The sequence below is a fragment of the Bradysia coprophila genome, assembly GCF_014529535.1.
Source record: "Bradysia coprophila strain Holo2 chromosome X unlocalized genomic scaffold, BU_Bcop_v1 contig_12, whole genome shotgun sequence".
Lineage (NCBI taxonomy): Eukaryota > Metazoa > Arthropoda > Insecta > Diptera > Sciaridae > Bradysia > Bradysia coprophila.
Genome location: NW_023503293.1, coordinates 3,867,723 through 3,891,965, shown reverse-complemented (window position 1 = coordinate 3,891,965; position 24,243 = coordinate 3,867,723). Strand labels below are relative to the sequence as shown.

Here is a 24,243-nt window from a genome sequence, read left to right as displayed (position 1 = left end):
AAAACCTTCCGAAGGACTTTGTAACGGTTATGTTAGCTTCGTGAAATATTTAGCGCATTACAATCAAGCGTATCAATATAATCTCATTCCTTGGTTATAAGTGCCTATGGTATTCCCCACCACATATAACATAAAAATTTCTACAAATAATAATGATGTGTGGCATCTGGGCCTCAGAAATATATTCGGATAATTATAGTTGTCGATTCCAGTTTCTGCTTTAAGCAGCAATAAAGATCAATAAAATGTTGTCTTATTTAATAGAACTTGTCTTAATGTCGCTAATGTCGGTATTGTGTGTACTCAGCCTCAGTCGAAGATAACTTCGTCAGCATTCAACAGGCTTAGGGTGAAATCTCTCGTTTCCGTGTTTTTTGGGATTGTATTAGAATAGATTGAAAGAGAAGCTAGAAGCTAGAGCTAAAAATAGTAGATTATGTAGCCGAAGGCGTGCTACGTAATCGTAATCTTCAAAATAATCATGTCGAAAACAGATATATCGAGATAAACAGTTTTACTCAAAAACGTGACATAACGTTAACTTTACTTCACGGTGGCAAAACTTTACCTCAAGTTTTTTAGTAATAAATATTATGCACCTGTGTCCAAATGTTTATTTTGATGAGTTTGAAATTAATCGACATGCATCCTCGAGTCATATCGATTAATGACAGATCAACGTTCTGCTGTATTTGCAGGACAAATATTGAGCGTATATTCTTGCATATAGGCGTACACGGCGTACACTAGGGTGTTTCTCAAGAGCAGTTGATCTTACCTTTGTCAATCCCTCAATTATCTCCAACAAAACGTTTCTTTGTGCAACGCACTTCAAGCAAAAGTGCTATTAATAAAAGCTGCCAAATAGAGTACTATTTTGTATAAATGAAATTTTGTCCACACTCTTTTTACAGTGTACAATTTTGTATGGAGCACTTTCAAGTTTCAGTACCCTATTTAGAGTACCACTTTTGCTTGAAGTGCGTTGCTTTGTGGCATAATAAGGCTGTATATGCTTGCTGGCAGTTTGTTCATAGTTTAGAACTTCATTAACCTCTTATTTTAAAACCCTCGTTGCTGAAAAGCCTTTATTTTTGATAGTCCTTTGTCGACAAGAGTCTCAATAATTAAGTTAAACAAGTGGTACTATGTAACAATCTTCCGGCAAGCCTTATTATGTCCAAAGAATATCGGAAAATTTCTGGAGATATAGAAGAGATTTACGAGGGCAAGTGAATCAACTGTTTTTGAGAAACACCCTAGCGTACGCTGCTAATTCATGTGCTTATTAACAGAAATAAACAAAAGGTCCTGACTAATATGTACCCTTAAATAGCAAAATTTGCTCAGGACTATAATAAAGGAAAAGAATTTTGATTGATCTGTTGAAAATAAACTTCCATCAAATTTACACATTCGGTGATCTACTGTCTGTGTGATTATTCAGCTAATGGGAACAGTAAAATAAATGTTGACCAAAATTATGCAACTACCCAACGACATGCTATATAATACGGTGACACAATTGTTTCTCGTTCCGAAAACAGAGAAAGGGAAATGTCCTAAGTGTTGTTTGCAATTGGTTACTATGGGAAAATTCATACCCATCACATACTGAAAAGAAAATATCTACGACAGTGCTACCGTTATAGAATACTGCCACTGGCTCTTTGACAATCTAAAACGATTTTTACTATCGAAATAGTTGATAACATAAAATGGCAGAGGATAATACTTGGGTATTCGATTCGTTAGTTTGTTTTCTACATGGTCCCATATGGAACGCACCGCTGCAAACATTTGTGGAAGAGAAATCATTGAGTATGAAAAATCGTTTTCCCATTTTCGGTTCTCTTTCATCGAGAGCAAAACTTTACGGTCTTTGTGACAATTTCAGTTTTCGATCCGAATGAAAAATCGGACATCATAAACCCGGAGTACGTGAAGGTGCATGACGAATATAAGAATTTGGTAAAATTAAATACTCAATCGAGAGTCGATGTTTTTGTATTGCTTTTCTAACGAATGGTATTCAAGGTCGACTATATGTTGGGTACATTTATGGAAGAAATGCAAATTTCACCTGAACAATTTGAAATGGCTTGCCTGGAGGGTCGACAAAACACAGCGGCTGGAAGTGCATTCTCATTTCATCAAGGCCTCTTTCAGCAGGTATTCAAGTATACATAAGAGGCAGTGACAGTTTCTCGTACCATAACGTACGCTTATTAGATTTGGGCGGCGAATGACATCCGAATATTTATCAGAATGATGACCCAGAGAAATGTGGAATTACAGTTACAGGCACTTGATTTGATCGAACGGCGACATAATTCGTCCAATCAAAAAGACGATGATGCTCCCGACGAAAAGCTTGTTAGCGATGTTACTCAGGAAGAATTAGTGTAACTCAATCTCGACTTGTTGTGCAATGCTATCGGAGCATACATGAATTCTGCTTCTATTTCACAGACAAATGACGGCTGATGGAGAAGATGACAAAATTTTTGAATCGGTTGAAAAGGAATGGGAAGGCAGTACGGATAAATCAGAAACCGAGGATGAAATCAATGACAAATTCCAGCGGCTAAATCTGTTTTTTGAAAAGGAAAACGTAGGTTTCTCGTCCATTTAACACTTAAATGTCGTCTGAAGCAACTTGACGTGATGTGAATTTCAGGTTAGCCAAGCCGATGTGCAGTCCCGTCAAGAATATTTACGAGCTCAACGGGATAAAATTTTAAAAATCAAAAGAAAAGCGCGAGCGTATCAACTGAATGAAACCGTTAAGAAAACTGGTCGACCGACGTCAGCTACACAGGCGGCGCAAAATATTTTAGAAAGTGGTACTGCTAGTGCACAGAGTTCACAAAATGATGCGTCGGTACAATTACGGAAAACGTTGGCCAAACGTTTGAGAACTGAGGTGGTTGAAATGAAATGAATGAACCACTTTGTCGGCGCATTAGTGTATGGACTCTTGAGTCCGGCACTCGTCGGTTTTTTAGAAATCTGTTTTCGCTTAATGTTATTTATTGCTTTTCGGTAACGCAATGCGTTGTTTTTGGTCGTTTGTGATTGTTCACAACGGACGTCAGTCATTCTTTTGACTTCTCCCTCTTTAAGTTCACTTTTTTTTGCGTTATCTTTCACCACTGCTTGTCTGATAATTTTGAACGCCTCCCCTTAAAACTGGACATGTTTTATGAACACTCTCTTTCGGAATTTGCTGTTGGGATCAGTAATTTTAATCAAGGCTGTATACTTTGGGGAGTTCACGCAGATGCAGATGCGCGAGTTACACACCACGTTTCATACAAAAAAAAAATCGCCACGCCATACAAATTCGATTTTGGTGAATTTTTTTGTATGGAAAAGGTGTGTTCCCGCGTATCTAATAAAATGGCTATCTGCGTGACCTCCCCAAAATGTACAGCCTTGATTTTCGTGTCGGTGAAAGTAACGTTTGACGTTTGATGCAAAGATTTAAACACAAAAAATTTCCTAAGACAATCTGAGATTGAGACATCCATTTTAGAAAGGAGCCAGATACTGAGAAAATGTCACGTCACGGCAACTTAACGATTATTTTGTAGCAATGAAATGAAAATTGTCATAGCTGCGGCTTAAATAGTACATTGAACAATAACAATGAATCTGTTTTCATTCTATTTTGTGCATTCTTTTTTTGACATTACGACGCGATCATGGGGAAGGGAAAGTCTTTAGTTGGGCTAAAAGCTGGACGATTGAGAAGAGGTCGATGAATTATGTAAATGAACTGAAACGGCATGCGATTTTCTGGATTTTTCATCATAATGTCTGGAAATCGAGCGGAAATTTCCATGTTGTGTGTGCGCACTAGTTCCACAAAAAAATGACTTACAAATTTGTATGTCTATCACTAAGGTTTTTGTTGGCTCGTGCTCTATCTTTCGGGTATTGGATAGGAGCAACAATTACATTTTTCTTACTTTTCTATACCAACAATAAAATTTGAAAACATTTGCGGCACTCAAAAGTACAAAGTTTGAGTTTGAATATTTACATAAAAATGTGGCGTTAGAAGTTAATGGCTGACTGAAAGAAATGAAATATTTTGAGATGTTTAATTTTCCATTTTTAATTGTAGTAAATGTTCAATAAAATAGAAATTCAAAATTTTATCTCGCTTCGCTCGCATAGTTGTTATGTTCAATAAAATTTTTGTAACGAAAATCAAAATTCTATTCCTTGAAGTCTGTAGAAGCTTCTTTAAACTTTCAATAGAATATATTTTGCTGAGCTAAGAATAACGGAAAAAACCGATCTATAAAATCTATTACTGCATAAGTTTCAACAAAAATTTGCATTTTTAAATGTCTTCCGTTGTTGATAACAGATGGCATAACAACGACAAAACAACATAACAGTGTTTCGGACTTTTATAAAACAACCATTCAAAAAGAACGCTTCATCCACTCAAAGGTGGCGTTTATTCTCGATGTATGGATAATAACTCCCTCTGCTTTGCTGAAAGTTTATCAAGTTACAAATTCACACAGTATAGAGTAACCAAACAATCCATGGCAGTCTGTGACCCATATACTATTTTAAACATTAAAAATGAATGTTCTTCTTACCGCGTAAAGCTGATATGAACGTCAAAGTGTATGGTGTATAGTAAGCTGTCAAAGAAACTGTTTTATAAAAGTGAACAAGCTTTTTGATAAGAATGAATTTTTTCGCAAGATAAAGTGTCAAAAATCTATCTGTCACGGTAAGTGTCTCTCTCCTTTGTATTTTATTCTTTTATCAGATTTATATTAAAAATAAAAGGAGTGCGAAACGTTCGATTTCAACATGTTCGTCGTACATTGCATTATCCTAATCGTAACATTGCTTGCAATCCGAATTTTCGCGTTATTATTCCTAAAACGGAATATCGGCAAACATGTTGGCTCAGCGAAGACGTTAATTGTTTTGGGGTCTGGTGGTCACACAACAGAAATGTTTAAAATATTGCACCAGCTCAACAAGGCCAATTACACGCCACGCATTTACGTAGCAGCTGATTCCGATAAAAGTAGTCACAGCAAAGTCACTGAGTTCGAGTCAACTGCCACCGACTACAAATTTATCAAAATATTTCGCAGTCGCAATGTTGGTCAAAGCTACGTTTCGTCCGTATTCACAACATTGCAGGCTATTGCGCTCAGTATACCAGTGATCTATCACGAAAGGCCTGACTTAGTTATGTGCAATGGTCCCGGAACTTGTGTACCCATTTGTTTGATTGCATTTCTGTTTCGAGCTGTGGGCATCAACACAAGTAGTCGGATCGTGTTCATTGAGAGCTTTTGTCGCATTAAGACATTGTCACTCACTGGTCGAATAATGATCTGGTTCGCCGACCTATTTGTGGTTCACTGGCAGGAACAGAAAAAGTTTTCGAAGAAAATTCAATGTTTCGGACAGTTGATCTGATGCGCCGACAAACACTGACCCCACCAACGTTCTTTTATAAATTACTTTAACTGTACAATTAACTCATCGCAACCATTACGCATCCAATCAACAAAGTCATTTTGTTTTAGTTTGAAGATAAAGGCTCGATACTAAGAAGACACAACCGTTACACCACCGATAGCTATTTTGAAAGTTCACCGCTAATGGATCCAGACTCCGAGAGCACTGCCACTGATGATGGAAATACCGAAAATTTCTGTGATAATCCAACCAGAGACATTCTAGCCGATGGCATAATATCAATGTTTCGGCCGTGTGTCGATCAGCTGCAGGAGCGGGTAAAAGCGACTCGCATTGCTCAATATGAACTGAAACAATTGCTGGAAAATTTAACCATGAAATTGAAAGCGATCGAAAAGTCACAGCAAACGCCCGTCATTTTGGACGAATATTTGAAGAAGATGATCAATGTGAAGCACAAAGTGACGGTGGTCTACAATGTGTTGAACAATGCCCAAGACCGACTTAATTCCATTTATAAGCAAATTGAGGCGGAAAAAATTAAGGGCCGTGCGTTGTTGGATGATAAAGAGGGACGATGAATTCGCCGCCTTTCGTTTTTTGTTTATTTTTTGTTGATTTTTTTTTGTAAATTAAATTTAATTGAAAAGAATGTCCGATGAATTGGAATGGTGTATGCTTGAGTTACATTTAATGTTTATGAATTAAAATATTGAAATTTTTGTATAAAAAACATCATCGTCTTTCAGTTGTGACTGTTGTGTGTCAAATAAAATTAGGCCGATGCGGAGATCTAAGAATTCGATTCTGACAACGCACCACACTGTGCCTCAAATTCTTGTGTTGGCTGAACTCTGAAGTCAAAATAGTGGTGCATTTTCGAAGCAATTCTAGTGGTTCCTCTCCAAACTGATCTTAAGCTCCTTGCAGGATGTGCAAGTATGAGTTCAAGACCGAATGGTTCAGGTTCCTTTATGAGACAGTCAAGGGTACAGAGAAGTTGTTTACTGCAGTTACTGTTAACATGTTAACGGGATTCCCGATGACTTCATAAGGTTGCAATAATCTTGGAAGCTACTTGTTGTCGATCACAACATTTTATCGAAAGCTCAAGCCACTGAATCCAGTTAACACTGGACAACTTTTCTGCATGTTTGCATTCAGCATAGATCAGACCTAAAACATTCATTTTCGACCCGATTCCGAGGTTAGGCATCAGACAACAAACTATCATTTGTTCATAGTCGGAATGAAAGTCATTATGAGTCTTTTTACAAATTTTCTTCGTACAATGCCCGAAGAGTCCATCCTCCATAGAACTCTTCGGATCGCTATAATTTCGAAACGATTTTACTCGACATCTACTCTAACCCTAAGACCAGACCAGACCCTAAGGGAAGCTACATCAAAACTAGACTTCTCCAAGACTATCCGGATAAAATATCATGCATCCAACAATTCTAAATCCTTCATATTGTTATTGTTACCACATAGAAAAGTCGGTGATAATTTAAATTGAATGAGAGAATAATCGGTGTCAGAGGACTCATTCTTGTCCAAGCATTGGTACGCTCTCCCTACCATCTGAAGCAAACTCAAGCTTCACTTGGAGAACATAAATGAATTGTGACATAAATAGTATAATGTATGGTTTCCACTCAACCAAAAGTACTTCGTGAGAGAGCGAACTGTCAAGTAAACAAAACAAAAATGGAAAAAATTCAATTTTGTCTTTCACAAAGAGTACTTTTTTGGTAAGTGGAAATTAAGCATAAGTGTCTACATCTACAACTGTGCTACTACGTGTAACACGTAGGCTGAAAAAATGGTTAAATATGGAAATTCTCTGATGCCTTTCAAAATTTGCAATTTAACTAATGCTTGATTTCCTCTTACGCCGTTTACGGTCCGTTTAGCTAAACCACGCCTATTTTTTATTGTTTAATAAGTAAACAGAGTGCAAACGGAGCGTAAACGGCGTAAGAGGAAATCAAGCATAAATGCCAATGAATAAGCAAACTTGATTACAGATAGAACTTCAGATGATTGACAACTTTAGAAGGAAATCAATTGATATAATGGAACATATTGATTTACCAAAGGTGATCGATTATTGGTAGTTTTGAGCTCATAATACATAATACTAAAAATAGAACTTTAGGTCCCCCCACCGCTGTTTGCACTCTCAAGTTACATTTCCACGTTGAGATTGGTGGAATAGTGAACTCAGAGTGTGCTATCCATTTGAGTAATGAAAACATTATCTCATAATTCATAATCAATCCTAGCAACTGCAGAACTCTGCTGTAATTCTGAAGAAACAATTTCCAATGAAATAACAAAAGAATTACTGGAAATTCTTTTGTTACTTCCTCTGGAAATTGTTTTTCATCTAAATTCCGGCAGCTTTGAACTCGTTTTTATAGAAGAACAGAAAAAACGCGATATCGGAGGTGTCTGTTTAAAAGCAATCGGTCTGATCAATCGTGTATTGAAAATAGAAATCCTGTAAAGCATTTTCGATTTTCATTTTGTAATTTCTTGTGAGAGAAGAAATGAATTTGGAATTGAATAATGAACAACATTTCGAAACGATGGACACACGTAAAATTCAACAAAAACTGAGCGACAATAAACACGTGGCCGGATATGATACATATGAAATTCAACATTTTGTTGCGACAATTTTCTTTCAAACGAAATCAGAAATCAATCTCCTCTACCAACAATGAACTGATAAAGTACTGATTAACTGACCCAATTTAAATTTAAATGTAGGGAAGTCACGGGGTTGAATACTGTTCGATATATTGAACTATTCAACACGGAAAACTTCCTCTTTTATTTTAACAATAAATTACTGTATCTACTGGATCTGTGTAAGCTGATTATTGATTGAATCAACACACCAAATTAAGTAGAATGAATATCGGATTTACAAAAACCATTGATCGATGGTAAAATAAACACATCGACCGGGTTTACGATATGATTTAGATTTTATCACACTTCTTTAAAACGAAATTCAATTCCAAAATTCCTATCTCCTCTCACTCTTCGAACTGTGTGTGCTGATCGACCTTACCGTCGAACGATTGTTGAACAAATGATGCCTCATCAAAATTATTTTTTCAGATATCGATGGCATATACACCATTTACATTAAAAAAGTGCCACGTTAGCTACGGAAATTCTTGTCCAACGAGCAAGTAAATAACATTTTGTCTAATAAAAATGCGATAATCTTTTAGCTATATACGACGAGTGTTTCTTCTTAGTATGTATAGAATGTTATGTGAATGGGCTATGCTATACTCAAGTGTTTTTCTACTTACGCCTATAAGGTAAGTGAGGTAGTAGCTGACCGGCTAAGCAATTTTTCAACTTTGGTCATCAGTATCTCAGGATGATTTCGATGAAGCTAAGTTTTTCCTTCGTGAGAATTTAATTTGATCTGTTCCCATTCCGTATAATATCAGAAATATTGACAATTAATTAATTTTTACTGTAAAAAACTGATTTTACTGAAGCACTGTTTTTGATGCAGTAGCTGACCACTAAAAAACGGATGTTTTTATACCTGACCAGTCTTGTTGAAGTAGTTGACCGCTACAAAATTAGACATTTTTCGCAATAATTTCGCATTATTCGACACATTTTCACTCTTAATTCACTGATATTAATCAGTTTCAATGATAAAAACTCATAAAAACACAAAATATCAACGAATTTTAATCACTTCATTTTGTACACAACAATGCACATGGAAGGTGAATTTGTCACATGAAGAAAAATGTACGGAATTTGGTGCGGTCAACTACACAAACATGGCATATTTTTGATGCAATGTTTTGACCACCATGTAATTAATCAAATATTAACTTTAAGACGCTATTTATGTTAATAATATTAATTGTCGAACTATTTACTACCTAAAAACACCAAAACTTTGTCCATTAATAATTCTTTTGTCAATAAAAACCTTAAATTAGACCACACCGATTTTACGATTTTCTTAAGAAATGTGCAACTTTGTACTGAGTTGGTGCACTTTTTTCATTTTATGGTTTTATCAAATAAGTAAACATAATAATCGCATTATTTTCATGAAAAAATTAATCTTTAGGCTCTAAAGATTAATTATAACGTTAATTTGCGTATTTTCATTTGTAATTATTTTCCAAAACTGATAAATAATGTAGCTGGTCAGGTACACCTGCACGGTCAGCTATACCCTCACTTACCTTAGTCCAGCTCTAAACAGAATTTACCATGTATGTTTCGTTATATTTATTCCATGTTAATCCAGGCTACAGGTACCAAGATACTTCATTACATGGATAAATGTATTTCAAAAGCTTTGACTGTATGCATCTAAACGATGCAGTTCTATGTGCCAATGTACACTTTCGTTGCTGTGTGTATCTTTCGCCTTTACAATACAATTTACAACATCCATCAGGTATAACAATTTGTTATATGTACAAAAGGTTTCTTGGGATACCTTTTTCCTTATTTTGAGAGTTATGACAACATTTTGCTACATTTCTGGTCTGTGTGATGAACTCATTCTTCAGACAATATTCAAATTTCTGGAAGGTTCTCCATAGAACCTTCTCGTGTGAAGGAACTGCTCCCTTTACATTGAAAGTGGTAGATCATCCTTAGCCGCGAGATGTTGTAGCCTTTAAATCCTATACATCATCTTTCTGACACTAAAGGTGATGCAAACGACTCGTGAACTAGTCTGATACAGGTCCTAGGAGTCAGTGAAACACAAAATTTTTTTGAGGAGATCAGCTTAGTCCCAAAATAACTTCATCTTGTTGACATAGTAATGTTTCTACACAATTATATATCGAGATGTTCTCCTTTAGGTGTGGATGTGCCTAGTACCAACATATTCACATATTTCATCTTCGGGATACATCATCCCAGAAAGATGTGATTCAGGTGTTGGATATCACTTGATAATAACTTATGTTGAGTGAATGAACACAGTAATCTCATTGACTGTGTAAATCTAGTAACCTTAGTTAAGGACTAAAATCATATAAATACGGTGTATTTCCTATAATAAATTCAGTCTATTTCGAGACGACAAACTGGTCGTTTCATTTTAGATTCCGGATTGGAATCCGTGAAATTCCAACAGGTTATGGGCCCAGGCACATTAAACTGTGGCAATTAATCTACAGCGCCGTCTGAGGAGGTGGTCACTGGCAGACAATGGTTGCATGAGGTCAATGAGAGGTAGCCGATGGTCTCAACAGTGAATTCATTTGGTGGCAAGATGCGGTATTGACTGTGTATGGGCATAGCGGTAAAGCAAGCGGCAGTGTGGTCGTTGGCACATACAAGTCAATGGATTGCTTAATGATTGGAGGTTGTTGAAGACATACGGAAGCGAGAATATCATTGGATATCATTGGATATCATTGGATATCATTGGTGGCAACAGCGAATTTGAGTAGGAGAACTGCGAGAAACATTAAGTGGATCCATTAGTTATTATCAATTGAGGGGTAGTGTTGGATATCACTTGATAATAACTTACGTTGAGTGAATGAACACAGTAATCTCATTGACTGTGTAAATCTAGTAACCTTAGTTAAGGACTAAAATCATATAAATACGGTGTATTTCCTATAATAAATTCAGTCTATTTCGAGACGACAAACTGGTCGTTTCATTTTAGATTCCGGATTGGAATCCGTGAAATTCCAACATCAGGTTTGATAATAAGTCTTAACATTGAAGAATGTGGATGGCCTATGACCTACTGGTCTAAACTTTACTGAACGACACCATAGAAAAGTAAGATATTCGATTCTGGTTCCGCACATGTTGAATTTTGGAAATCAAAAATGTTTCAGCGAGGTTTGGAAGTTCAGACACCTAATTCATGCATGTGGGTAGTCTAGTTCTTTTATTAAATTGATATGCAACATTTAGGAATATCAGATTTTTATTCATTTTAGCAGATACGGATGAACATAGACGTTTTGTCGATCGAGCTCTTTATATTATTTTTTAAACAATGGTTTTGCGACAGTGGTGAAAGACGAAACATATAGGACTCAGGCTAAACAGCAAAATTACTAAGCCAAGTTTCTATTTTCAGAAATTTGTTGTTGCGAAATTACTTAGAGAAGTCGAAAGAACGTTAAAATCCTGGTCGTCAGTAAATTATGTCGCAACCGTTTGTTTTAGTTAGTCGTGTATATTGATATTATAGTAGGTCGAGGGAAACGGCCTCACTAACCTTAATTTGCCTATCAATTTTGAAATATTCATATTTATCCGAGCAACGCACTTCAAGCATAAGAGCTATTAATGACAGCTGCCAAATAGAGTACTATTTTGTATGAAATTTTATCCCCACTCCTTTTATAGTGTAAAATTTTGTATGGAGCACTGTTAAGTTTCAGTACCCTATTAAGAATACCAGCTTTGCTTGAAGTGCGTTGATCCGAGTCGTTTCCCCCTCCTGTCCCCAGTGCCAGTGGGGTTTGCAGTGTCAGTGGGGAGGTAAATTCTTACCGCATAAGATCGTCAAGTAGATGCAAATAAGAGTTATCTCTTTGATTCGTCCGAGCTATTTATAACTTTCAGACCGAACCAATATGAAAGTTTCAAGAAGTGTAGATCGTAGGCAATAATTTCGATTGAAAAAGATGACTGTCTATTGGGCCTGTTGAGAAGAGACTAATCCCGAATTGTAGTATTCTCAGAAATCGTCATTTTTCAGGGAATCTAAGTAGCTGGGCAAGATAAGTGCAACAAAAATCGTCGACCAAATTGTTTCATTATTGTTCTTATTGCGAAAATTGCCAACAAATCAAATTCAAAAATAACGTTTATCCAGATTATCCAAAAAGCTAAAATGTCCAAAGAGAATTCGTGGAGTTCGTTCACTTTGAAAGAAGCATAAAACGATTTTTTTTTGTTTTTGTCATGTTGAATTTACATGGAGTTGAGGTAGACACTTAAATTACCAATTCTGCCTGCTCATTAATTAATTTTTGTTTATAGTTAAAAAAAACAATTTTTGAAACTAATTGAACAATTAGTATGGTCGGAAAACTTTTTATATTTGCATTTAAAACGTTTTAACATTTAACATTTAACATTAGATTTATTTGACTAGGTCTTCGGTGTGTAGTCAAAATTTCAGGTCACAAACATTATTACATTTGTTTGAAAGGTTTTTTTTTGGTTAATAATAATCCAAAACATTTCAAAGAAATATTTTCGCAAATTTTGCTTTTTGCTTGGTCAAGTTGACATTTAGTGTAGATACTGGCTGTCTAAGAGTAATTATACCTGAAATTTCGAACAAAATTACGTAAAATATGTGGTCCCAACATCAAATACGAAATTTGTAATGGTATGTGTGTTTGCCCTCTTAATTAAGAGGGCAAATTAAACTATCAAAAGCGAACGCATACATGTATTGGTGTAAAATTATACGAAATGTGTATCTTATACAAACTGATGTTGGGACCACATTTCGTCGTACAAACTTCCTCTCTAGGTATAATTACAATAAGCTGGCTGTAACCACATAAGGACGCGTACAGAAATTCCATTTTTTCGTCTCCCAGTGAAAGCACTAATGAAAGTGAATTTTGTCAACTGCCGTTGGAATATAAACAATAGTTATTTGTGTATCTGTTTTGGACGATTGTTCTTAGGCAATTTTGCGAGTTGTACATGCGAAAGTGCATAAAATCAATCGTCCCAAAAAAATACTCAAAAAAATTTTCATGTAAGGGTCGAAAACCAGAGAAAAATCTCAAAACTCCCTCATTTTCGGCCCCGACACATGAAAAATTTAATAAATTGTTTTTCACTATTTAAACACAATGTCATCACTCAAAAATAATTATTTTTCATCAATACGAAAATCGAAAACTTTTTTTCATTCAGGCGGACCAAAAACGTCACATTCTCTCACTAGATAGAGCACCACAAAACAACAACTTTTTCTCTCTCTAACTATTTCTCTCAATTTTACACTTTTCATTCCCAATTATGTCACTTTTTGTTCCCAATCACGTCACTTGTGTAGTCACGTCACTTTTCGTTCCAAGTTGTGTCAACTTCATGAGGGAATTTTTTAATTTTAAAACGTTGAAACATTTTCATTTGTTACGAAGAATTGAGTTAACTTGCGAAACATTGATTAGATTACTTTGATTGATGAAGTAAAAAATATGAGTGCTATCACAGTGATCACTGTGATCGCAGTGGATAAACCAGTAAACAAAATATTTGTTCGGAATGAGCCAGCCTGAATGAAAAATTGTATATGGGTAAAAAACGCACCTTTTTCTTTCTAGTTACATAATATACTGTTACATTAGAAATGTCAAGTTTCACTGACAAGTTAATTCTTCAGAAATTCTTCGTACGGGATAATACTAGTTAAACGCATCTACTTCTTTAATTAAATTAATTAAAATCTGATTTTATTGTTTTTCAATTTTGATACGAATAGAATTCTTATGATCTGGAATTATCTATTGTATCCCAGAAATCGGTTAAATTTGCATTTAAAATGTTTGTCGATTTATTTGACTGGGTTTGTGGAAGGTAATCAAAATTCCAGATCATAGATATTACAATGAAGGATTCTTCTGAAAAACAGAAGTCCGAAATCGGACGCACTTTCCATTGGAATTTTTTATTTAAATTTTTGGTTTTTGATCACCACCTCACACTAGCCACACAAGCTTCGAAGAATTTTTTTAAAGTGGTTTTGGCTTCTGGGGTCGAATACGTTACTGGGCACATATAAAAAATTCCAATAGAAAATGCGTCCGATTTCGGTCTTCTGTTTTTCAGAAGAATCCCTCTATATAAGGGAAGGAATTTGTTATTTCGTATCCAGATGAGTAAAAGTGTCCGAGGGCTTTAGCCCGATGTACTTTTACTCATCGTGATACGAAATATCAAATTATTTCCCGAGTGTAGTATGACGTTTTCCTTTACGAAGGAAGAAAAGAATTATTCTACTCGTTTCAAAGTTTTTTTTACAAATAAATCAGACTTTAATCAATCATTTTGGAGAACTAGAAGCATATTCGACCTTAATTATGACACGGTACGGTAAACCGCCACCGGTTCGAAAACATTTCGGTTCATTTTGTGGTATTGTCGGTTACGAACTTAAAAGATATTACCGGTATTACACAGTTTGTATATGGAAATTCAACCTAACAAAAACAAACAACAAATCTACCAGTTGTTACCAGAATTTGCGTTCGAAGTGTCACACACACTTTTGAATTTTATCTGACAGTGGTACGACGTTCTCGTGTGTTAAAAATATTATAAGGTTTGTTCGTGTACCTCAAATCCATCAAAAAAAGTGAAATTACAGTTTAACCAATAATTGGGAACAGTTGAATGCGCCTTCGTGTTACGAAAGGCTTATCGTTTAATCCAAACAAACATTGATTACTTATTGGTTTGCAGTGATTTTCCCGTTTTTCGTGCAAAATTGTAATATTTTCTTCAAAGACAAAAACAAAGAGAAATACGCAATTTTCTTGTGTGTGTACAATTTTTATATACTTTTGTGTTGCCTTACTGTATTTCGTACAAAAAAAATAAATTTTATTTCCTTGACGTTCATTTTCATCAAAGTAACCTTGAATCTCCTTTTTTTATTTTTAAACAAAAAGATTTCTTTTTGTTTCTGCTGCGTCACACATCCAAGCTTAGTTCTTTTTTGACGAAAAGGAGTTTTCAGTTGTTTCGGTAGCTTTTTCGAGACATGTCATCGAAATTTTAAATTAATTTTTTGTCGAAATTTTCATTGAAACGAAAAAAATTCAGTTTGTTTAATTTTGTGTGTGAAATTTTGACCAATAAGGTGAAAACGAAATAGTAATTAACCACCAACAACAATGATCGGTCTGCAAGAGTTCGAGGGAACATCAATCGAACCACCAGAAAAGCCATTAAAAAAATGGAAAACGAAATTCGAAGGGAACATTTTGACGGCACAAGACTTCATACAGTATTTTCAAACCGCTGCTCCATTTTTCTTTAATGGTATGTACGAACTACGCCAAAAATGATCTTACAATTTATCACACAAAAAAAAATGATTTTTACAATACGCAAAAATGATTTTAGAAAACACAAAAATGCAGAAAACCGTCACCATCGATCAAGCAGCTGATTTTTCGGATTTGGGTGAGCGATGGTTATTTTTAGTTTCCCTTCTTCTTTTTTTTGTTATTTCAAACGTACGTTGTAAAGTGTGAACATTTCGTAAACATAATTTTCGGTTTGATGTCATTTCTTTCCTGAAGTGCACTTCACCGCCACGATTAGCTTGACCCAAAAGTCTAATAACTGAAAAAAAAAACGTTAAAAATGGAGATAAAAATGCAATTTCATTGACTTGCGGATCTGGTCGGTTCATTTGAGGTGGTTCCTTATTTTTTGAAAAATTTGTACGTTCATTCAATCCGTCATTTTTCATCGACATGTGAAATTGGCTATTTTAAGCGATTGCGTTTTGTTTTTTCGTTTCGCAATTTCCGTGAGTCGTTCAAACATTTTTGATGGAGGCAAAAAATCTCGAATCCGAAATTAAACTGAATCATTGATGCCAATGAACTTCGTTTCGAAATTTTGTATTTGACATTCTTCAACAATATTCGTAGCGTTAATCTTATCAATTGCTGCAATTTTACCCCAAATCAGTCGAGATACTTTCACAATCTCCGAACAATATCAAGCCAAATGAATGGAGATCATCTTTGTGTAAATCCCCAGAATTTTATCAGAATATCAGAAGTCAATACTTTTACTACTGCATCACAATGCTTTTCAATTTTGGAACAGAACAAAACAAAAACACTGAACGATTGATTGACAATATTTGTACATGGAATGACAATGCATCAAAATGCATAAAATTACCTTCTTTGTGCACATGTAATTTATTCGACCTTCCCGCCACAAACTCGATCATTATTGTGAAATGAAAAATGTTTTCTTTTATCTGACTAATTGCAGGTCGTTGTAGTTTTGACGAACAAGCAGCTAAATGTGCAATTATTGATGCAGTTGAAGAGTTCATCTGTGGTGATAATCCCCAGACCGTACTGGAGAAACTGCGACTGGAAGGGAATGTATCCTCTGTGTGCGGACAAATTTTCAAACTCGGCGAGCCCACTTACAGTTGTCGAGAATGCGGCATGGACCAGACGTGCGTTCTATGCGTCAATTGTTTTAAACAATCAGCCCATCGAAATCACAAATACAAAATGGGCACGTCAAGTGGTGGCGGCTGTTGCGATTGCGGTGATGTTGAAGCCTGGAAACGTGATCCTTATTGTGATGAGCATAATGTACGGCACTGGCGTTTGCATGATGAGTCGAATTTCTCTTTGTTAACGGTTGTCGTTGTTCTCGTTCACAGATTAAGGAAGAGAAGATTGAAAGTAGCATAATAACGGAACGTATGCGTGAACGATGTCTGATTGTATTCGATGCGATAATGAATTATTGTGTGCGTTCGTTGGAAATCGAAACCGACGGAAGTATGCGCGGTTGTGAAGGCTTCAACGAAGAAGATTTCTATTGTACCGTTCTGTACAATGACGAGACACATACGTTCGAGCAGGTAATGAGTCCATCTCTTACCATTGAACAATTCCAGGAGCTGAAGATAATTTTCCTTGGACGTGTTTAGGTCATACAAACCCTAACACGAATCGTCGGTTGCAATCAAAAGGAAGCCGTCGAGTACGTGTGCAGCATTGATCGCGAGGGTCGAGCCGTGGTGAAATGCGCTACATTTCAAGCGTGTTTGAAATTGAAGCAAGACATTGAGAAGCAGACGATGCGCACTCAAATGATAACCAAAACAACGGCATTAAAGGTAGCTGTACTGCATAAGAAGGCTGTCGCATATCAACAATTTGCATTGCAATTACTGTCCTGGTACGTATCCGATCAACGACGATTCGACACGGGAAGCATCCCACAATTGCCAATTGTTTTTCCGTATTTTAGGTTTCAAGACTTTCTGTCCCGGCATGCCGTTTTTCGGAAACTATTTTGTGAAGTGGCTACCCAACAGACCAGCTACAATTTGAATCACATTCTGCTGAACGATTTTAAATTGTGGAAAACGGCCCGTGCCAGTTGGCATCGACTTCTAATATCCGGCATGCTCATGGAGTACGAAAATAAGAAGACGCTGGCAATACTGTTCACCAAACTCTATCCGTCGTTGATGCAAGAGTTCATCCGTGACGATCACGAACACTCGTTCAGTGTGGTCTCGCTGAGCGTACAAATATTCACCGTACCGACGATTGCGCAGCATTTGATTGCACACGAAAGTGCATTCTTCAAACTGATGCACACATTCTACTCCGAGTCGATCGAGAAGTATGTGAAGAAGAAGATACTCCAGTTTGCCAAAAACACAGCCAACATGAACGTATTCAAACGAGCCGCGTACACCCTGTTCGATTTGAAATATTTGCTGAGTTTCAAGCCGGACGTATGGACGGATGACTTGCGAAAGAACTTCCTTCACGGCTTTCAAATTTTACTGAAACTCTTAAAGGAGATGCAAGGTATGGACAGCGTACATCGCCAAACCGGCCAGCATATGGAATACGAACCGGAATGGGAATCGGCCTTCAATTTACACATCAAATTGGCACATGTGATAACACTGATACTCGACTGGTGCAGCACGGACAAAGTGGTATTGGTGAAAGTATATCGCATGGTCCTGGCAAGTCTAAGCGAAAGTGAATTCATTGTGTCGCAAGCAACCAAAGAAGTGAAAGAGCTAGCCGATCACAGTGCTACCTGTCTGATGTATGATGTGTCGGCCAAGCATGTGTCCATTCATTTGCCGTTGTCACGCTTCTTTGCCGGATTGTATTTGCATTTAGAGAAGTTCGGCTTGAACTATGAACTGGGCATGGGCCAAGCTTCGCCGAGAACGACACCCGATCTAATCATCGAACCGGTACTGTGCACGCAAACCATGATCGCTCAAGTGCACAGTGGCTTGTGGAGACGTAACGGATACTCCCTGTTGAATCAACTGTATTTCTATCGCAATGTTCGTTGTCGGGCCGAGATGCTCGATCGAGACATTGTTCTGTTACAAATCGGAGCATCGCTCATCGAAAGTAACGAGTTTCTGATCCATGTTATCAATAAATTCAATTTGATCAGTTGGGCGGCCGTAGACTTTGAAGTTGCCAGTTTGATAAACCCCGAAGAGGATAGTATACGACAAATCATCAACATGGTCGACGAAATGCTGGAAACACTGATCGTAATCATCGGTGAACGTTATGTGCCTGGAATTGGCGTCGTTACCGAGGTGGACAAATTGAAGAAGGAAATCATTCAGCAGCTGTGCATCAAACCTTTTTCGCATTCGGAACTGAGTAAAACGTTGCCGGAATCGCAGAATGAGAATGGAATGGAAAGTGTTATCGATGCGGTGGCTGTGTTCAAGAAGCCAACCCAGTCCGACAAAAAAGGTGTGTACGAATTGAAGCCCGAGTTCTTCGAGGACTACAACATGTACTACTATCACTATACGAAAGAAGAGAAATCGAAATCGGAAGAAGCGCAACGTAAACGGCGCAAAGACAAAAATGATTTAGTTTGCTGTCCACCGCCGATGTTACCACAATTGACCCAGTCATTTAGGTAAGTTTGTTTTCTGTTCCCATATACACCGAAAATGTTCAGTCTGGCCCCTGGCATTCAACGCACTCCTCTCTGATTTCAGTTTATTGGCCAATTTACTGCAATGTGATGTAATGCTGTTGATAATGCAAACGGTTTTGAAACGTGCACTCGACTTGAAAGCCAGAAGTTTCTCGGATAGCCATCTGCAAAAGGTTAGTGAGACAATAAGATTCCAATAAACTGCAACGATTGAACGATGTGTGTGTGTTCGATAGGTGCTACATTTGATTGGATATGCTGTCCAAGAACAGAAGACCGGATTTTATCCATTCTTTACGTTTTACGATCGTGCATCGAAATGGAACATTCTTCAGTTAATGGAGGAACTGGTATCCAGTGTTCGAGTGAGTATACTGTCCGCTTTTATGTGGGCTCGACTTTGACCGAAAATAATATTTCAGGTCGAAGCACACCGCGACCTGTTGATATGGGCAGTGAAAGCATACAAAGATCTGCAACCACGAGCGTCTACCGCCGACGAAATGGAAAGTGAAGAAATCGTTGAACCGTCTATGAGTGCCGCTGAAGTTGAGAAGGCCGAAAAAGAGGAACGGGCTCGGCTGGCAGCAGAATGTCGTGCAAAAATCATGGCCCAAATGGCCAGCGCTCAACGGAACTTCATGTCAACGAACGCTGAACTGTTCGAAACAGCAGCTACGACCGCCGCAAATCGACAGTGTAGCATGGAATGGTTAACGGAACCGTCTACGTACGACTTAAACAATGCCTGTCTGGGGACCAAACAGAAACAGCAAGTAATCGAGGATCAACGTTTCACGTGCATTTTGTGCTCGGAGGAGTCGACTGTGACCAAAGATGGTCCGTGCATGGTGTATTCGGCATTCATTCAACAGTCGAATGTATTGCATCACGACAAATCCAGTAATCCATCACCACACAGTGGCTCATGCGGACACGTAATGCATGCCAGCTGCTGGAAGGACTACTTTGACAATGAAGTATTGAAAGAGAATCGACGACCGAATAGAAATCGCTCGCCCGGTAGTTTCATTATCGACAAAAAGGAATTCTTATGCCCGTTGTGCAGATGTCTTAGCAATGCTGTTCTACCAATCACTCCAGCGTTGTGTCGCTTCAATAATCCGCCGATCGAAGACCCCGAAGATTACACGAGTTTCGAGGAATGGATAGCGTTCATGAAGAGTTACAACACAGTCCTTCACAGCGTTGACGACAATATGCTGCAAAACAGCTTGGATCACATCGAACACATGCCCAGCGTGACTCCAATCATCGAAGCGTCGACAACAACCGTAGAAAAGTTTTCCAGAATTTGTAAGCCGTTGCAACGAGCGCTAATATCGGCTGATTTGAAAAATCTGTTGGAAGAGTTCATTAATTCGGTCCGTCGTGTGGCTCCATATCCATACGCATCGGTTGCATGCGAGCCATATATTGCCACATGGCTGTCCTGTCTCTACACAATCGAAACGTTGGAAATGTATTTGCGCGCTATAAACAAGCCACTCAAGGGCCAAATGTCCATCAGACACGTCAGCTGCTTATCAGGTTTGATACGTGTCTGCGGTTTACTTCCGACATGCATCAGCGATCAAAATGCAGCCACACTGATCAGCCAATTGCGCAGCATACTCGATTCGATATTCGATAATCAATCATCGTCGGTGACCGAATGGAACATTTTCAAAATGTTGGTGTCGCTGCTGTTCATTACACCGTCAGTCATTTACGCCAAAACACAGGAATGCAGTGTGCCCAGTGGCAGTATGTTCGACTTCTACTACCTGAAATTGATGTTCCTGGCCAATTTAACAAAAATATTTTTGCTTATGAAACTGGACCCGAGTGTGTTTGAGATGGGTGGCGAAACATCCAATGAATTTATGGACGTGGACAATGATGCGTACGATGGCGATGAACTGATTGAATCTCCATTAATCGATTTTTATGTCAAATTCAATTGCTTCCAACGGGAAAATGGTTCGACAACCGTCCAAGCGACAAGGAAACTGCATGACGCAATATTAGAGAATATAAAGGCGGAGAGTTCCACATTTTTGCGGTGCTCTTGTCTGCTGTTCCATTTTATGACTGATGTGGAATTGCCAGATCAATTAGCTAACGTCTATGGTGATACATTTGAAGTGATGTGCGAATATCTCGGACTTCACACCGACATTGAATCGTATTTATCGAATAAGGAATCGTACTCATTTATGTCTAGCCTAGCCAACCACAAGGATATCGATAATGTGGCAAAGAGCTTACGCGGCAACGGCGACTCCGTCGTTTATCCATGTGTACCTAACGTGAAACGTTTCATCGATCTACCAGAGGAGTACAGTGACCTAATCAACAGCGTATCGTCGTTTACCTGTCCCAACAACGATCGCGACGACAAGCGTAATCCATCGATGTGCTTAGTTTGCGGTGATATTTTATGCTCGATGACATATTGTTGCCAGAAGGAAATGATCAACAATCAGACGGTTGGTGCGTGTACGTATCATGCACATGAATGTGGCGCTGGTGTCGGCATATTTTTACGGATTCGAGACTGTGAAATCGTTTTGCTCGGCCTGAGCAAGGGCAGCCTAATGTCGGCGCCGTATTTGGACGAATACGGTGAAACGGATCAGGGATTGCGACGCGGCAATCCGTTACATTTGTGTAAGGAGCGTTTAAATAAATTACATTTGATGTGGCTAGGTCATAGTCTGCATGAAGAGATTGCCCGTACGACGGAAATAACGAATAGTCTTATTGCAACGCAATGGCATAACATGTAGTCCGATAATGTAAATAGGCGCGCGCCGGAAATGGTTAATTATTTGTGGTATCACAGAAATTGCTTGTGACTAAACTATTTATAATTGTACCAGCCACCCACTCCACCCCCATCATTATTTGTTTTCTTTTTTGGGTTTAAAACTTCAACAATCAAATTCAAACAAAAATTAGCTGCTAATTTTCGTACGTTTTATTTCTTTCTTTCTTCGTGTTTCGAGTGTGCGTAAGATGATGATTAGAGCTTAATTTTTTACTCAAAACATTTCTTCAACAACAACCAACAACAACAAAAAGTGAAACTATAGAAATCTTAAAAAATTAATTTTCTTGTTGTATAAAATTCGACGAAAAATCTTAACCAGTCGCACTACATTGTAGATTAATATTTACTATAAATAACTACTTATGCTCTGAATGATTATTATATCGATCCCAGGAGAATTTATTTATATTTAAGAATTGTTTTTCTTTGAATTTTGTAGTTATTCAAAAAATAATATATTGAAAATTGAGAGATTAAATGAAAATAAAAAAATTCAACAAAAATTGCACAAACATTTTTCAATTTCAATTTTATTTATCCGCATAAATGCGTCGTTGACATGGGACGACAATCGGTTGATGAATTTGAATGATTATGTGTTAACAACGACACTACTAGAAATCAATTTGTCGATAAAGTGCAATTTATGGCTAATAGAAAATCAGTAGAGAATATGGCATGTTGAGTTAGGTTATTTTGTCGCTTTGAATTTTACTTATTTTTTGAGGCAGGCCAACGTACTGAAAACCCAGCACCAGAACAAATTTTTTTAACGCCTACACACAACAACGCGAAAGTGAAATTTTTCTTTTGTTCTTTGACATGAGGACAAAAGAAAAATTTCGCATCTGTCACTTTCGCATCGCTGTGTGAAAGCACAGTTAGTAATTTGTGTGAGAAATTCTGACTTCTGCGTGCAGCAGGCGTCTTGTTTAAATCCTGTTTTAGTGATTGGTTCAAGGTGAATTTAGTTTCGTTACGTTGCACTCACATTGAATTCGCTTGCATAAAATTGCCACTAGTGAGGTGAATTCGATCAAGGTTCAGAACCTTGAATTCGATTTCATGCAAACTTAGCAGGTGCAACAATATTAGTCACAAGAAAATATGACGATAGGAACATTACAAAAATGAATTCACTTGGAAGTTGGCATCCTTATTTTCCGCTGAGTGTGTGCTTTACCTTCAGTGTCTAAATTATGTGAGGTTTAAATGCGTTGGTAAAAATTACTCTGTGGATTCTCGATAATTTTCTGAGAATGTTGTTATCCGTTTTCTCCGGATTATCAAGGACTCATATAAATTTTTAGAGATTTTCGTAGATTTCCAACGATTTTTTTAAAAATTTTCTCAAAGACCCGTAGACCCATTCTATAAATCATTTTTTACCATGAAGCAAATGTACAAAAATGAAGAGTGTCTTCTACATTCTTTGATTAAAGAATTTTCTAGTTTTCAAAACTTTTCAAACGTTTTTTTTTCGATGACAGAGTTTTTTCTAGTTTATCCGACCTCAATCAAAATGCTCTCAAAAGTGACGTGATCAATCGAATGCAACTCACACAAGGACTATTTTTGGAGAATAGCACTTTTATTTTACGTTCATATGAATCATCTCAGTCTTTTGTGTTAACCGAGAAACCAATTTTTTCACAAGTGATAATGTTTGGGGATGAAACCTTTGGTACGTTTACTACTGTGGCACCATTATGTTCAACGGAAAGCTAGTGCGGTCGACTGCAAATCATACTTAACTGGATCTTTTGTCTAAACCTTCATCTCTGAAAGGCGATTCAAATGATCAGCAAGATTTTTTTTAAATGATTATAAAGGTCGTGCTGACGGCCGATATATGACGCAAATGACTGACAAGTTATACTGATGACTCACATGACTTGTTGACTTTGCATGACTTACATCGGATGACAATGTCATTGCTTCCATTACATACTCTTTTGGGCATGACTTCATCTGACTTGTGTTTTTCCCGGTACATTACCTGATCCTAGCTACAGGTGACTTTCACGTTGTTTATTCAATGTACCGCGTAATGTAAATGGTGATGATGCCAACGAAGTACAACTGTGCTCTAATCACACATCCGCAACGACAAGCAAATAAAAATCCACCAAATATTTCAAATAAATAATTTTAATTACAAAATGTTGTGTGTGGTACAATACAATAACTAGGTAAAAGTA

General features: G+C 37.3%; 4 protein-coding genes across 7 annotated transcripts; all 4 read left to right on the top strand.

Annotated features, from left to right (window-relative positions):
- Positions 1 to 1,601: 1,601 nt before the first annotated feature.
- LOC119067251 (cilia- and flagella-associated protein 36) lies at positions 1,602 to 3,212 on the top strand. Its single transcript, XM_037170127.1, has 6 exons — positions 1,602 to 1,821; positions 1,898 to 1,971; positions 2,038 to 2,172; positions 2,233 to 2,405; positions 2,473 to 2,614; positions 2,681 to 3,212. Exons 1-6 carry the CDS (start codon positions 1,719 to 1,721, stop codon positions 2,942 to 2,944), a joined length of 891 nt encoding a protein of 296 aa, XP_037026022.1. The 5' UTR covers positions 1,602 to 1,718; the 3' UTR covers positions 2,945 to 3,212.
- Positions 3,213 to 4,734: 1,522 nt separating this feature from the next.
- LOC119067253 (SNAPIN protein homolog) lies at positions 4,735 to 6,197 on the top strand. Its single transcript, XM_037170129.1, has 2 exons — positions 4,735 to 4,759; positions 5,577 to 6,197. The coding sequence occupies exon 2, from the start codon at positions 5,652 to 5,654 to the stop codon at positions 6,048 to 6,050; it is 399 nt and encodes a 132-aa protein (XP_037026024.1). The 5' UTR covers positions 4,735 to 4,759; positions 5,577 to 5,651; the 3' UTR covers positions 6,051 to 6,197.
- Positions 4,766 to 6,197, top strand: LOC119067252 (UDP-N-acetylglucosamine transferase subunit ALG14 homolog). Its single transcript, XM_037170128.1, has one exon. The coding sequence runs from the start codon at positions 4,843 to 4,845 to the stop codon at positions 5,464 to 5,466; it is 624 nt and encodes a 207-aa protein (XP_037026023.1). The 5' UTR covers positions 4,766 to 4,842; the 3' UTR covers positions 5,467 to 6,197.
- Positions 6,198 to 14,707: 8,510 nt separating this feature from the next.
- Positions 14,708 to 22,532, top strand: LOC119067232 (E3 ubiquitin-protein ligase UBR1). 4 transcript variants are annotated; one of them, XM_037170087.1, is made up of 11 exons: positions 14,708 to 14,812; positions 15,316 to 15,534; positions 15,619 to 15,678; positions 16,510 to 16,844; positions 16,916 to 17,119; positions 17,189 to 17,439; positions 17,512 to 19,185; positions 19,268 to 19,379; positions 19,443 to 19,571; positions 19,629 to 21,997; positions 22,092 to 22,532. In XM_037170087.1, exons 2-11 carry the CDS (start codon positions 15,387 to 15,389, stop codon positions 22,168 to 22,170), a joined length of 5,361 nt encoding a protein of 1,786 aa, XP_037025982.1. In that variant the 5' UTR covers positions 14,708 to 14,812; positions 15,316 to 15,386; the 3' UTR covers positions 22,171 to 22,532. The 4 variants fall into 4 exon arrangements, with proteins under 4 accessions (XP_037025982.1, XP_037025984.1, XP_037025983.1 ...); XM_037170088.1 differs by having other exon boundaries at positions 14,775 to 14,944; XM_037170086.1 differs by having other exon boundaries at positions 14,775 to 15,030.
- The last annotated feature ends 1,711 nt before the right edge of the window (positions 22,533 to 24,243 follow it).

Coding starts and splice junctions, on each gene's coding strand:
- LOC119067252 (XM_037170128.1), top strand. CDS start 4,843: ATGTTCGTCGTACATTGCATTATCCTAATCGTAACATTGCTTGCAATC.
- LOC119067232 (XM_037170087.1), top strand. CDS start 15,387: ATGATCGGTCTGCAAGAGTTCGAGGGAACATCAATCGAACCACCAGAA. Junction 19,380..19,442: donor CGGATAGCCATCTGCAAAAG/GTTAGTGAGACA, acceptor TGTGTTCGATAG/GTGCTACATTTGATTGGATA. Junction 19,572..19,628: donor AACTGGTATCCAGTGTTCGA/GTGAGTATACTG, acceptor ATAATATTTCAG/GTCGAAGCACACCGCGACCT.
- LOC119067251 (XM_037170127.1), top strand. CDS start 1,719: ATGGCAGAGGATAATACTTGGGTATTCGATTCGTTAGTTTGTTTTCTA. Junction 1,822..1,897: donor TGTGGAAGAGAAATCATTGA/GTATGAAAAATC, acceptor TGACAATTTCAG/TTTTCGATCCGAATGAAAAA. Junction 2,406..2,472: donor GTTACTCAGGAAGAATTAGT/GTAACTCAATCT, acceptor TCTATTTCACAG/ACAAATGACGGCTGATGGAG.
- LOC119067253 (XM_037170129.1), top strand. CDS start 5,652: ATGGATCCAGACTCCGAGAGCACTGCCACTGATGATGGAAATACCGAA.